This window comes from Lepidochelys olivacea (assembly GCF_965140295.1).
Source record: "Lepidochelys olivacea isolate rLepOli2 genome assembly, chromosome: 6".
NCBI lineage: Eukaryota > Metazoa > Chordata > Testudines > Cheloniidae > Lepidochelys > Lepidochelys olivacea.
In genome coordinates, this window is record NC_140416.1 from 19818491 (window position 1) to 19833742 (window position 15252).

General features: G+C 40.5%; 1 protein-coding gene across 4 annotated transcripts in view; it reads right to left on the reverse strand.

Moving 5' to 3' along the window:
• CHID1 (chitinase domain containing 1) overlaps positions 1-15252 on the reverse strand; it is a 265467-nt gene that overhangs the window by 127291 nt on the left and 122924 nt on the right. For all 4 annotated transcript variants that reach the window (XM_084632253.1, XM_084632252.1, XM_084632250.1 and 1 more), the window contains one exon: positions 14278-14433. In XM_084632253.1, coding sequence (XP_084488379.1) covers positions 14278-14433 — 156 coding nt within the window. The remainder of the gene's footprint in view (positions 1-14277; positions 14434-15252) is intronic.

Sequence of the window (15252 nt, forward strand, 5' to 3'; positions counted from 1 at the left end):
TTATTTTCTCAGCCATTTAAACAAACAGAATCTAACACATATCTAGCTAGATTACTTACTAAGTTCTAAGACTCTATTCCTTTCTGTTCCCAGCAAATGCATCACACACACAGACACTTTGTTTCTCCCTCCCTCCAGCTTTTGAAAGTATCTTGTCTCCTCATTGGTCATTTTGGTCAGGTGCCCGAGAGGTTATCCTAGCTTCTTAACCCTTTACAGGTGAAAGGGTTTTTCCTCTGGCCAGGAGGGATTTTAAAGATGTTTACCCTTCCCTTTATATTTATGACAACATGTAAGGAGCTCCCTATAAAAACAGAATGCCCACATAATTCTCCTTTAAATATCTCCTTCAAGTCCATCTATGCTGTCATGCCTACAAGGCACTTCAGAATGACTAGAAGTGGGTCTAGTGGGTGTCTAGACAGTGGGGACTAGACCACTGCCACCTTGTGCTCTCTCCTCCCAAATCTGTTATATTCACTTGTTGTCTAGTTTTAAACTTAGATGGTCAACTTTGAGAAGGGACTGCCTTATGCTTATGCAGTGCCTAGAACACTGGAGCCCTAACCTCTAGGTGCTACCACAATAATAGATGTATGGAGGTCGCTACAAAGAAAGTAATAAAAATTTCTTTGTATCTTTTACATTTTGGCTTTTCCAACTTCTCAAATGATCTTTTGAGAATGGATTTTATAGAATGATTCCCTAACTCCAACAAATAAATGAAGGTTAAAACCTGCAATACTCATCTCTCTAAAAATGATACACTAAATCTCTCCTACACTGGTAAAAATCTATATTATGACAAACTAAATTTTCAGTCTCTGGGATCCGCTGTTCCAGAGAATTGTTCTAGTTCAAAAGAAACTATTCCTCATGCACTACACTACAGAAGAAAGCAAACTAAACTATCTGGAACCTCCTCCTTGCAACATGAGGAAAAAAGATTAGTAGGCTAGAATATTAAGAACTGTGACAGGGTCAGGCCAGATGCTATAAGAGAGTGATCCTGTTGGTATCCAGGAAGTGGGTGGGCAGAGCCTAAGGGGAGGATCCACAGGTCCAGGAGTCCAAATAATTACAGGGGACAACTAATGAAATAACAGGAACAGGAGTGAGGTCACACGGCTAAACAAAGGGAACCTGACGGGGACACTGAGCAGAGAATCCCACTGCTCCTCGAAGGCGTCAAGGGAGCCGGTGGACGCCGCCCAGAGGAACTCTGCCCAGATGCGTGAATGGACTGAGGAGTGGAAATAGGCCCCACAGTCACAGGAAACACCATCAGCCAACCTCCTCTCCCTGGTTTTGTACTATAGGAGAGTGATAGAAGGCAGATATATTAGCTCCAGATTAAGCAGGTCCTTTTTCCCTGGGTAAGGTAACGGGGCGATTCTAGAACAATCAGGAACTTGCTGGAACCAATTAAGGCAGGCAGGCTAATTAGGACTCCTGGAGCCAATTAAGAAGCTGGTAGAATCATTTAAGACAGGCAGGCTAATCAGGGCACCTGTTTAAAAAGTCAGTGAGGAGTGCACAAGGAGCTGAGAGTGAGAGGGTGTGCTGCTGGAGGACTGAGGAGTACAAACGCTATCGGGCATCAGGAAGAATGTCCTGTGGTGAGGATAAAGAAGGTGTGGGGAGGAGGCTCTGGGGAAATAGCCCAGGGAGTTGTAGCTGTCACACAGCTGTTACAAGAAACACTGTAGACAGCTGTGATCCACAGGGCCCTGGGCTGGAACTCAGAGTAGAGGGTGGGCCCAGGTTCCCTCCATCCCCCCAACTCCCTATTGGATACAGGAGGAGTTGTCCTGGACTGTGGGTCCCACCACTAGGTGGATCAGTAGAGACTGTGGGGATTGTTCTCCTTCTGTTTCCCTATGCTGGCCAGTGATGAGGTTAGCTGAGTGAACAGCAGGTTTGAGCCACTAGCAAAAGTGGCCAAACTGAGGGCTGCCATGAACCTCTGAAGTGAGCAAATCCACCAATAAGCGCAGGACCCACCAAGGCAGGGGAGGAACTTTGTCAGAGAACATTAAACAATCTTTCATGGTTCTTTATCAAATAGTAAAGTACATGAGAAATTTCACATAGATGGGTTCATTTTTAACTAAGTGGAGATCAAGGGTATGTCCAAACCAGGCTTATAACAGTAAGCTACAACCTTCACTACGGAGGAACTCTACTCTCTGTAATGTTTGTTACACAAAGAATACATATGATAAAGATTTTAACAGCATGGGTTAGGGAGGATCATTATCACAAGCTTGGCATGGCAATTCACCATGGCAATCACAGCTCTCCCAACCCAATCAGTTCTAAAATGTATTCTTTCTGTGTAACTAGTCATTTTCTCAATCCTTTACCTGCCTTATTACTATAAACTGCTGAATTTAGTGAAATTTTACTCATATCCACACTAATTAAAGCTAATTAAAGGCAATGTAAGAAAATGCAGAGTGACAGCTTAATTGACTTTACTTTTTAATCCCGAAAGTTCAAAGTGACCAGGACATTAAGCTCTTAAAGTAGAAACAATATAAATAAAAAGTTATTGGGACTCCCAGACAGTAGTTACTGACAACACTGTTTTTGCTGAAACATGAAACATCTTTAAAAAAAAAGACTGATGTCTTCAGTAACAAGTCTACTACTACCAGTCACATACTCTTTGAAAAACTCCTTCATTGAAAATTACTGGATGTTCAGTCATATGGAGAAGTTTTAAGTTTTTGTTAGCCAAGTTCAGTTTCATATGGAAATGAGAAATACCACAGCTGGGATGACAAAAGTCAAGTTTTACTTGAACATGGAATGGATAAATAGCAACTGGCAAAAAAACATGTAACTGAATTTAAGATAGAACATTAGTGATGTGCATGAGACACTGTGTGCACATAGATACACACTGTATTCAATTTCTGAATCGAAGTGTAACAGTTTTGTACTGGAGCATTTTTTTCAGAAAGGCAGCCAAAATTTCCTATAGTCAAATATAAAATGTATCAGGTATAGTTAGGATATAGAGGTGAAATGCAAGTATTAATTAATGTTGTAACACAGGACCTACAGGCTTCCAGTTCTGTAGCATATTCCTGCCTGTCAGAGTGCATATTCTTCTACATTTTGAATCTTGGTAAGGTCTACTCCTTTCCTCCACTTATCTTAACTGCACTTTAACTCAATACAATATTTTTAGGATGACTTACAGTCTGACAGAAGTTGTGAATGTTCACAGCTAAATGGAGATTGAATTTACTTGTCTAAAAGTAGCAGGATACAGCAACGATCACTAAGGCCAGATCAAATAGGGCCTTACTCCATCAAAGCTCCAGGGCTTTTGCATCCATGCTATTGGAAAGCCTTCGAGGAAGAGCAGTTAGCTGCTGACAGAGCCACTGATGTAGGTATATCTTTAAAACTACTGGCAGCTACTACTGGTGTCTGTGCTGTGCACATAAACACTCAACCTAAATCACTCAACATTCTACCACAAGTTTCTGCTCCAAGACATCATTGCTCCAATATATTTCTGAATTGTCTTCACACACTTAAGAGATCTGTAATTCACCACCTAAAGGTATTGCATTGTCAAAAATCTTGAAACAGATCAGAAAGTGAAATTGGCTTAAAAAAAAGGGATGAGTATTTGCTTGCAATTTCATGCTGAAATTCAAATCGTCTGAGGAAAAGGCTTCCTCCTTGATTGCCAAGGACATATTCTATTTCCCCCTAACTCACACCTCCATGCAAAATATTCCACAGTCTCTAGCCCTGTTCCCCATTGGAACTCTGTAGTTCCAGCCTCTCAACCCTCTCCTAGCCTCTCTTTTCATGCTTTCCCCTTTTGGGGGCTTCCCATGCATTTTCCTTCCCTGCATCCCACTCAGTCACCATAGCAGGGGAAAGTAATGCCAATGGGTCTTGGCCCAGCTCTGTAGTTCCCTCCCCTGTTTAAGGCCTCGTCTACTATACACAGACTTTGCCAACTCAGCTATACTGGCAGACTAGATACAGCTTATGCCTACAGAGGGAATTTTCTGAGGGCATCGTACCACCTCCCCAAACAATATTAGCACAACATTCTTCTGGTGGCAGAGTTGCATCTACACCGGGGCTTTTGCTAGCATAGCTATGTTACCTTGGGGAGTTTTTTCACACCTCTGACTGACACAGCTATGCCGACAAAACTTTGTTATGTAGACCCGGCCAAAATTAGAAGACTCCTTGTTCTATAAGCCATCAGAGAGCAGGGGGAACACAAGTAACCTATGGTTAGAAGAGGGAAGAGCACTCAACTTTGTTCTCCCAGGCTCAGGTCTACAATATCATCTCCCCACCACTGAAGGTCCTTGCTCACCCATTAAGTTTAATAGTAGAAGCAATCAGATGAAGATGGATTAGGGCAGCACTAGCCCATTATGAGATCAAAAAGAGCGAGCTGTTGGTGTACATGCATAAAGTACCTTTACTGCACAAAATCTATAACTGACTAATTCATTCCAACAGTGGAATAATAAATTATCTTATCCAACTGCTGATCACTATCTGGGTCAAGCCTGAAAGTGTCTCTCAGACCAGATGGAATTCAGTTCTGACTATTCTGGGCTGCTCTTTTTTGCTCTCATTTATTACTGCCTTAGTTCAGATATTGATCTGCTATGCCATCCAGCTCCAGGACCAAGATTGTTGCTGAGAGTGCACATCCCTTGCCTGATTTTAGAAGTAGGACTATATCAGCTAGAGGAAGGAAAATAACCCCTAAAAGATAAAGATAACATCATATACTCTTTTTTACTTTGAATAGCATGTAGCTCTACTACTTTACATCCTGAGCAAGTGTGGAAATTCAATTCACTGAGTAGATTAATATTAATATTAAACTTTAAGAAATGCATATTAGAAAATCAGTTTATTAACATTAGAAAAACTGAGTTGCTTTCTTTTAAGCCTTAAAAGAAAATCCTCTCTGTTCAAAAAGCACCCAGCATTACATCAAACAGCAACCCTCTTTAAGGAAATACAAATGATCTCATTAGTGCCAGTTTGCTAGTAAAGAGAACAGGCAGTTAGAGTCTGGTGCTATTCAGTCCTATTCTGTTCTACTGTATCCTATGATAAACAAGTCCTTCCTTACAATAGCTGTATCCAGAAACACACATCATCAGTTTATTTTTAAACAGATCATTCTCCCCCCGCCCCCCATCACACATACTAATCAACAGCAGGTCTTGTCTACTGAATCAAAATCAATGGGGAAATAGATTAGAAAGTGACATTTACCAGAACAAAGGAAGTGCCAGTTTTAGGGGTGAGATGGAAGAGGGAAACAACAGCTGAAAATCTGCTCTGCGCAGTCACTGTATAACCCACTCTGTGATGCACTGAACCCCCTCGAGTTGTGGCTGGGCCAGAGAGGTTGATGAGGATAATACAGCATTGTCTAACAAAGAGAAGTCTTTTAGCTCAAAGAGCAGAGAAACTTGTGTTTTTAGAACCATAGGTTCCAAGTTCAATTCCTGCTGCAGACAACCCCCCAGGGGCACGGTTTAACAAGAGCATTTGGCCAGTACTACAGCTTCCTCAAGGGCTAATCCTGCAGGATGCCAGGTGCTTCCTGGAGGCACTTAACATACCCATCTCCAATTGATTTCAACTGGAGGCTGAAGATGCTAAGTGTAGGCCTAGATTGACCTAAGTAAGGCACATGGCATGAACTGACCCTTAAACTGCATCTTTTCAAAGCCACACATGGTATGGGAAGAGGCAGCAGAAACCGATCAATTAACTACACAGGGATCAGGGTAAGCAGCAAAGTTAAGCTTCCTGCCATTCCCTTGAGCCTACCCAACATTACCACCAGCAAATCACAACCTGCACTCCCTACAGTCCCAACTTCCAAAATCCAGCAGCATTCACTTAGTTACACACTCACTCACCAGCCCCACATCCCTCCTTTAGCATCTTTCCCCCGCCCATCATGCACACATTATCAAATATCCTTTAGCAGCACAAATCCAGCACATCCTGAGCCGTCACCTCTCTTGGATAGAGACCCATGTCTCCCCACACTGCTGATGGGGTTTTTCTAGGCTGCATAGTTCCCTGCTTACATGGTGATATCCCAACCAATCTAGATTGTCTAAACAGGCCAGAATCTGGCCTTTGCTTTCTCTTCAGAGGCTATAAACAGTCTAATTGCCAGTGGCTAGAAGTTACCACTCAGGTCTTTCTAAGCAAGCACATTTATTCTTAAGATGAAAGCATTATTGAGAAAACATATTAAAAACAATAAAACAAGCTACACACATGTGAATAAGATTACCAGAGATCATCCCACAACTCCAGCAAGGGTCAGGGTAGGAGTCACAACTTCAAACCACCCAACAGGGCTTTTTGTAGTTTCAAGTTCATAACAATCAAGTTCACACAACCATTAATAGTTCAATGTTTCTTTCATACAGCTTCAGCCTTTGATCCTGACCTCATGTAACAGGTAATCAGATGATAATGGTCTGCTCCTCCAGGCAAAGCTTCAAAAGGCTGTGGCTATGCATAACTCAGAGAGAGGAATTGCCTTAACCTCTCCCTAGGCATTTCTCCCGGGAAATCCACTTCACACGCATTGTCCCACAAGACCACTCTTATCTGACACATTGTTCAATATAGCTCCTTGATCATCCAGGCCCACAATACTATATAGCCTTTCCATTTAATACAAGAGACTCCAAAGATACTTAAATTTAATTCAATAAAGTTTTTCAAGAATACTGCAGGAAACTGGCATACCTATCACCCTTCCCTTTAACAGTATTGTACAAATTAATGGTTCAACATACACACAGTATATTAAGTTTAACTGGGACATGATAAATCAGGACCACTGATTTGCTTAAAGCTCTCCCAGGGAACAGAGTTTGTGTTTCTTAGTCAATGAGTGGGTTCAAATCCTGATCCCAAGGCCATCACAACCACACTTATATTATGGTAGTACCCAAAATGCACTAGGAATTGTACCGACAAAGGAAAATGGTCCCTGACCCATCTAGGAAAAACCTTACTTTGTAGGAAGAACAAGTTGGCAGAGAAAGGGAATACAGACAAAAAAAGTGATAAGGATAATGTTTGGCACAAGTAGGTTTTTATATCTATATAAATGTATGTTTATAGAAATTTTAGATTTCTCTATGGAATAAAAAGCAAATGTTCTCATCTGCTCTAAGCATCCTTGATATCCTTTAAAATGGTTGTCCAGACATCTTCATTACATTAGCAATTTCATCTGAGCCCCAAGCAGCCAAAAGATATAGAAAGCTAAAAATACTACTCCCCCACCCTCAATTCTCCTCAAAAACTAGGAAGGAAATATTAACTTTAGAGCATGCTGTAGAGATCAGCAAATTTGGATTATTTAGGCTGCAGCAAGTTCTAAAGTTGAGGGCCTTCAATCCCCATTATCCCCTTCACGAAAAGGGTGTTCCAGCTTAAGCACATCAGCTGTGGCAGTACAGTACGAGAGGGGCTGTTTGACAAATGTCAATCCCAGGCCATCAAGGTCTTTACAGGTCAATATCACCATCTTTAATTCTATCCAGACACCAGAACCAGTGCAGATCATGGAGTAGTGGGGTAATGTACTCACAGTATGATTCTCCACTTAAGCAGGCAGATGTGTTTTGTGCCAGCTTCAGTGTCCAGATGGATTTAAAGACAAAGCCTCTTGAAGAAGGCACTGCAGTAATCTTTTATATATAAATTTAAAAATATTCCCTACCGCCCCATGACATCCCAGTTAAGGAAAATTTTATTGTATTTTCCAAAAACTCTGGAGAGCAATGCCAAGTATCCATAGATTCCAATGCCAAAAGGAACTATAGTGATCATCTAGTCTAACCTCCTGTATAACACAAGCCATTGGAATTGTACCTCTAATTAATGCACAAATCAACATTACATTAATATAAACGGAGTGAGTGACACTGTTTGCACATGATGGACTTTAGTGACCCAAGTTCAAATGTATTCTAGTTCACAAGCAACAATAAAGTTTACTGGCCTCCATCTTTTCTATATAACAAAACCAACACATACTTCACAGATATTATCCACCAAGGAACAGAGTAGCATCGGTGAACTGGAAGAGCCACCCAAAGTAAGCCAAGAAAAAGGAGCATGTACTATTGCCAGTAAAACGTAAGATGAAAGTTCACAGGGCTAAGAAAGTTTTTGAAAAGCAAACAGCCAAAGGAAAAATAAATATATGGGAAGCAGAACTTAGCCTGTCAAAGAATAAATGGGCCTCCTGGTCTATCAGAGATCTAAGGGAAGCAATAAAGGGTAAGGATATTGCAGATTTTTCAGTATTCAGAATGTATTAAGGAGCTACTCACCCCAGATCTACTCTTTTCAAGTAAGGATGACGTACTGTCAGATTGAGATATCAATAGATGAAGTGCTGGAACAAATGGGTAATTAGATCAGCAAGTCGCCAAGACCAGATGGTTAAGTTTGACAGGATTTTAATATAGTGGCACGTTTTAATGACTGCATGTTTGCAGTTCAGAACTTCATGCTTGAGGACCGGAGCGCAGCAAATACTATACCTCTAAAAACCAGATTACATTACAGATCCACACGTCTTATTTCAGAAACTGGGCAAAAATTGTTTGAGGAAAAAAAGGAGAAGCTAACACGGCTTCTGTGAAGCAAAATCATGCTGGTACTTGGCTGATTTAAGTATCAGAGATGTCCTATCACTGTGAGATGGACTCATTAAAACAGCAAAAAATATATTTACAGAGCTGCACTGAGATATGAACATATACTTATTGCAAAATGTAAGCAGCTTTACTACTAGTTTCTAGTATAACTACTCCCAATGACAGATAGCATTGTGCTGTAAGAGAAAAAATGTTTTCACTTCATTTAATTATAATAAAATATATACACATTACTTTTTTATGATGGACATAAAGGCAAAGGATATCATACAGATATACTGTATGTCTATTTGGACAAATTCTGATTGAGTACTTATACCTTCAGATTACATTCGACAATAAAAACCATTGGCTAGATATTTTATGCAAATAGAAATGTTACAGAAAATTATTTTGTGACCTTCCTGATTAGAAAATATTCAGTGCATGAAGTCTGCCTCTGCTCACAGCCTCACTCCATTCACTGCTCACTATACTGCCATCAACCATCCCTACCATGGAGGAAAACACAAGGCCAGCAAAGGTTTCAACACTTCTGCACATTTTATAAAATTAAATATTTAGATGCAACAAAATCCTTCAGTGCATACTATATTTAAAAATCAAACAGCTTGCACACAGACTCATTGCCTATGAAAGGCTTAAGACATATTCCAACTGTATCCACTTACCACTTGAAAAAAAAAAAAAAAAAAAAAAAGATCGGACATTCCCATATACCTGCAGGCAAAGACCTATGTAAGTGTGTGCCCTTGCAATATGCCCAGGTCAATATTGAATTTTGGGAGACATTGAAGACAACAGTACCAGCCACTCTGGACCTACATGGGACGACTATTAACAAAACACTTCATGTTATTCTACAGGAGTTGACAAGCTGAAGAGGCTGTCTTCGAGGCAGCCAGGACTCAAGTCAGCGTACTGCTTGACCACTTTACAGGTGAAAGCAAACACTTGGGATTGTACCCAGAAACAAACTGGAAGTCAGGGCAGACTCAGGAACACAAGTACTTGAAAAGATCATAAGCAAGCCATACACCGTTTTACACTAGGTAAAGTTACAGAGCTGCCTTCAAGGGACTGCACAGCAGAAGGCAGACACTGAAGTGGGAGAGCACAAAGGGGTAACCCAGTCACACAGTTTGTGCACACCAAAGGGGGCAGCAGGAATAAAAAGATTACCAGAGAAGCAGAAAAGAACTAAATGTGCAGAGCCTTAATGTCTGAGGCAGAACAAGAGGGGAAATTTTATTCTTGGTGGGTTGCGGAGGATAATTAAATGAGCACAGTCAGTGGTGACATTTGTATATACTAATGAGATGAGGTATACAAATCCCAGACTGGAGAACAAGGGGTTTATGAGCAGCTCTGGGCCGAGGCAGCCCTGCCCAGCCATACCTATAAAGCCTGTACAAGTTGGAGGAGCTTAAAAGGGAAAGCGGAGCAGCTCAGAAGGAGGCAAGCAGGAGAAGGGAACAGATCTCTGCTCTGGGGAAATAACAGCCCAGGAGCTCTTGTTGCCTGAGACCTGACCACACTTGGTCCTGCCCAAGCCAGTAAAGGAGAGAGACTAGAGACTGTTTAGGAAGATCAGAAACTTTATTTTCAGTTCAGTTCTTTAATTTAACCTGCAGGGAAATAAAAACAGGGAAACTCAGATGGGAAGTGATGCAAGGATGCAGCTATTTAGCACCCTACAGTACAGAACTTAGATCACCCTGGACTGGAGCCTGATGGGGACGGTAGGCCTGGGCTACCCTACCAGCACTTGAAGGTGGGACAACAACAGGAGTCTACCGCTTGGTGGGGAATCCAGCTGGGGAAAACCCTGAATGCAGAAGGGACAAGACACCAAATCCTGGAGCTAAGGAGAAAGTCCCAACACCCTACTGGACACCAAAAGACTTCTCCATTATTGTTTTTTTCTTTCTGTATATCCAGAAAGGGGCGGAGTATAGCGCATGACTTGGCCGGAGGACTGAGCCACAAAAGAAGGGACTGATCCCATAGGACAGAGTTGTAAAAGAAAGGCGGACCATGAGCCTGACCACTAGGCACCACTGCTGGTGAGAGTCACCTTTCACAACAGCTTTTAAAACAAATTATTCACCTGTTCCAAGAGCTCTGGAAAGGTGCAGTTTTACAACAGAATAATAAAATTAGACAAAAGGAAAGCCACTAAGGGGTTTGAAGAAATTGGTTGTAGTCAGCAGTGGGCAAGATGGATTTTGTGGCAAAGTTTTGGATGGATTGCATGGGGCAGGAAGAGAGACAAAGGCAGGAGAGAAGGCTGCAATAGTTTTCAGTGACAGCTCCCTCCTCTCGCTGCATCTACAACTGAATTCACTAACGCCATCAGGATAGTCCTTCAGTCTTTTCCTACAATATAGTTAGTGCATTGCCATTTAGGCTTCCTCCCACACTCTCCAGCTCATCTGACAAGGAAGGCTAGAGGGTAAGGAAATAAACCTAGCCAGATGACAACATGTTGAGTTCCTCACCCTCTTCCCACACAGGGAAAGGAGAAGAGTCCTTCACCTCAAAACCAAGGCAGAAAACATGAATGAACTTCTGCCAGACCCCTCCTTTTCCTTTCTACTGCTCACCACAGGCCCCTATACTTCATTGAGATGACTTCCATTTTCTGCAGCAGAGCTGGAAGGAGAAGGAGCAAAGTAGCAAGCCCAAGTCACAATACTTAATGCTGACTGGAAGAAAGGTAATGAATATGTAAAATGGAAAGGTATAAGAAACCAAGTGAACACAGACTCAGGTTGGAGAATACCTGACCACAGACTGAGACAACGAGGAGAGCTTCCCAGTACCCCAAAAGTTAGTAGCTTGAGCTCCTCGTTGTTCTGTCTTATCTATTTATCACCTATCAAATAGATTATCAGAAACTACAGATGACAGAGATTCTGTTTGAAATTTATAAATAAAGGCCAAAATTGATTAAGTCTCAATTAGGCTGACTCATGCCTCACCTTGCACACCCCACAAGCAGCAACCCAGAACATCTTTTCTTGTAAACTGAAGTTTATGTATCCTGTGATTCACTGTAACATAATAGTGTATTAATCCTATTCTTAGTACATTTTCTTCCCCCGAAATGGTGCTCCAGTAATCAGATCTTAAAGATTAAGTATAATAAAATTCTTACAAGTATCTACAATATTTAAAAGACAATTTATACACTGACTTATTGTCAGTGAAAATCTTAAGACACACTCCAACTCTCCATCTATTCCCTTAAAAGAAAAAGGATCAGACCTATCTCAGTAGGTCTCAGGCAAAAGCCTGTATAAGTAAATGGCCCTAGAAAAGTGTCCTAAATAAAGGTCAACCTTTGGCTCTGGCAGAAAACCATGATGAACAAGTTCCATAGCCAAGGGCATATTCCTTACCCCTTGTGTATCTGTAAACCACCAGTAGGGGATCTCTCCTCTGAAGTGCTGCAAGCAGTGAGGGTTCATGTATATGTATCAGATGCTGTGTACCAATTTCCCATATTGGCCTGCAGATTCAAGACACCCCCAAGTCAACAAATACAGCACTCCCACTGGTTGTGCGATTAATGATTTTCACAGACACGCAAGTGCTGGAGCTTCCTTTACGAACAGTTTATTACCAGTTAAAATAAATAAAATTAACTTCATTGTAGAAGATCATCAGTCAGTGTACTTTTCAATAATAGATCCAGATTCAACTTCTAAGTGTTTATAGCTGAGATTCCAGAATTTAACTATGCATCCTCAAAATACAACCCTGGAAAAAAATTAGCTTAAACCGTGAATCTGTTTTTTATTAAATAAAGCAGAAGCACCAATTACAAAGCTGCATACATGAACAGAAGCAATTGTTTAAAACTGAAAGCCTACTAAGTTAAAAAAAAATTATCTAGACTGTTGTTTCCAATTACTTTTGCTAACTGAAATATGACAATACTATGCACTGCCACTGACTTCAATGGCAGAAGGACCATTCCCCTGCTTAATAACTACTTTAACTGCATAGTATTCACTGCGAACTCCCTTACATCTCTAAATGTATCCTCTATTGGAAACAGATATAGTAATTTTCTATACCACTTAACTAGAAGCGGGTTTTTTTGCCACTAACTCAAAGACAGCATGATTGGGTCCCATAACATACTATAGAATACACTATAAAAGTAGATACTATATAGATATACAGTATAGTTATTATTGGAAACTTCACTACAGACAGTGCAGTATCATAAAAGCCAGAAGATAGTATACCTATATTCGTAGGTTTCTATACGTCAAGTATTGTAATGGAAACTATATTAATTATATTAATTACTAGAGTAAATCTAGAAAATACAGAAGTGCTTCAACACCGTAGGATTGTTTCTGCAAAACCAGTACTGCACATTTTACTATTGCAATATGATAGATTTACTGTAGACGAGGTGGGCAAGGTAATATCTTTTATTGGACCAGCTTCTGGTGGGGAGAGAGACAAGCTTTCGATCTACACAGAGCTCATGTCATTTTGCTACCCACAGCAGAATCCTTTAATATATAAGCTTCTGTTCCAGGTAACTGTTTCTTCTTCCCCATCCCTTAGTCAATGTCATTCAGGCCCCCATTATTCAGCTAGAATCAGGAATGATTCATCACCTGCAATGAAATGCATCTACAATTTTGCACTATAACATACTGCCAGAAAAAGGCATGAATAAAGGGCAGATAAGGAAACTGTGGGAGCAATTCATGTGGGCAACAAATGTCTGCACAAATGAAGGCCAAGACAGAAAATCAGACCCTCAGTTTAGAAATATTTGCCCAGCTAAGTTGTATTTTACTGCTTAATGGACAAGCAATAATAATTATCCTGGGTGCACTGGTTAACTAACACATCTGGCCTACAGTTGAAAATGAGAATTGTACTTTGTGCTTCAGATTCTTATACTTGCATACAAAACTGCTGAACAAAGTTTATTTACCTGCCAAAAATCACTGGTATTTTGTTCCTTCTCTGGCTCAGCCAGCTATATCTATACTGTATTTTGGAAAGAGGACAAATGGCTAATTATGTGTCGGTATCACCCAAAATTGGAACAGCCATTTTCTTCTAAAAACCAAATTGGAGTTCCAGGTTATGTTTGGTAAAGTTGCCTTGAGAATAAGCTGATAAAGAGAAATAAAGGCAACTTTTTGTATCTTTTTCTTTGAAACACCACTTACGAAAGCAACTGTATTGTGGCGGCATATTCTGGCTGTAAAACGAATACTGAAATTAGTTTAACAGATAATTTCAGAAGCTGAAAAAGCAAAAGGGAAAACAATGCTTCTGAACATTTTAACAGAATTTCTGGCTTCCAAAAACACAAGCCAGTCCCTTTGCATACGAAGTCCCTATTCTATTTTCTATGGCTGATGAGAGAATTTCTTGAAGCTACAACTTAATTTAAAGCCTTGATCATTTTTGCCACTGCCATTATGATTGCAAGTCAGTATTTCTAAACACTAATTATTAAAACTGTGAAAGACATCAACTTTAAATAAAAGTTCACCATCTGTAGACATTTTACCTGTTACCAAGGATAGGCTCTCCAGAGGCACCCAGTGCTGAATAGTCCATGCCATAGAAATTCAGCCCCAGCAGAATTTTACTCCTCCATTTGGATTCAGGATCAAGCACCTGAACACAGGCCCGTACCCAGGGAAGAGGGGAGTTTGGGCCAGGCCTGTTGAGTCAGCAATAGAATAAACAGGATGTCAGAAACAGTAAGTGTTTATTTTCAGATAACAGCAGCTTTGTATTCTTGAACTAATTATAACTTGATGAGTGAACTATGGCACATGAAAAAATTACAAAGGCTAAATGGGCAGCCGCTTGTAGTCTGAACTCTAGCTTGATGCACAAAGCACACAACCTGATTTTCAGATGACATTATGATCCCTTCCTAGCACAAAAAGGCAAAGAAACATCTCACATAAGTCAGAAGAGAAGGCTTCCACCTAGCATTTTTCCACTTCACTGGGCTTCGGATAATGTCCACAAGAGAATTCAAAATCCTCAGTGCCTTGAATTGTTTAGTATACCATTCTGACATTTGCTGTTACGTTGCAACATTTAACACACTGGACCTAATCCTGTTCATTTTACTCACACAAGGAGTCAACAATTGGTGAGCAGGATTTAATCCACTGTTGCTTAACATTCCTACCTTGTGGTAATAAATGCAGAATTATCTGGATGGGCAATGGCATCATAAGGAAAAGCCATGTTTGTAAAATGAACAATTGGACCACACAGACTGACTGTCATCATGTGCACCAAGACTCAGTAGCCTAACATAAGGAACAACATATTCCAGTCTTGTGAACAGAGGCTTTCACCCTCTGGTGACTATCTACCTCAAAGTGTTTTGGATATCTGTACAATTAAGAATAAAATCAAAATAGTAAGCATACTGTTCTTTTAGCAAAGAAAATACTTTGCTAAAAATTATGAGTTGTTCATCTTTAAAGGTAATGGTGTAGTGTCAAAATGGGTGCAGTGT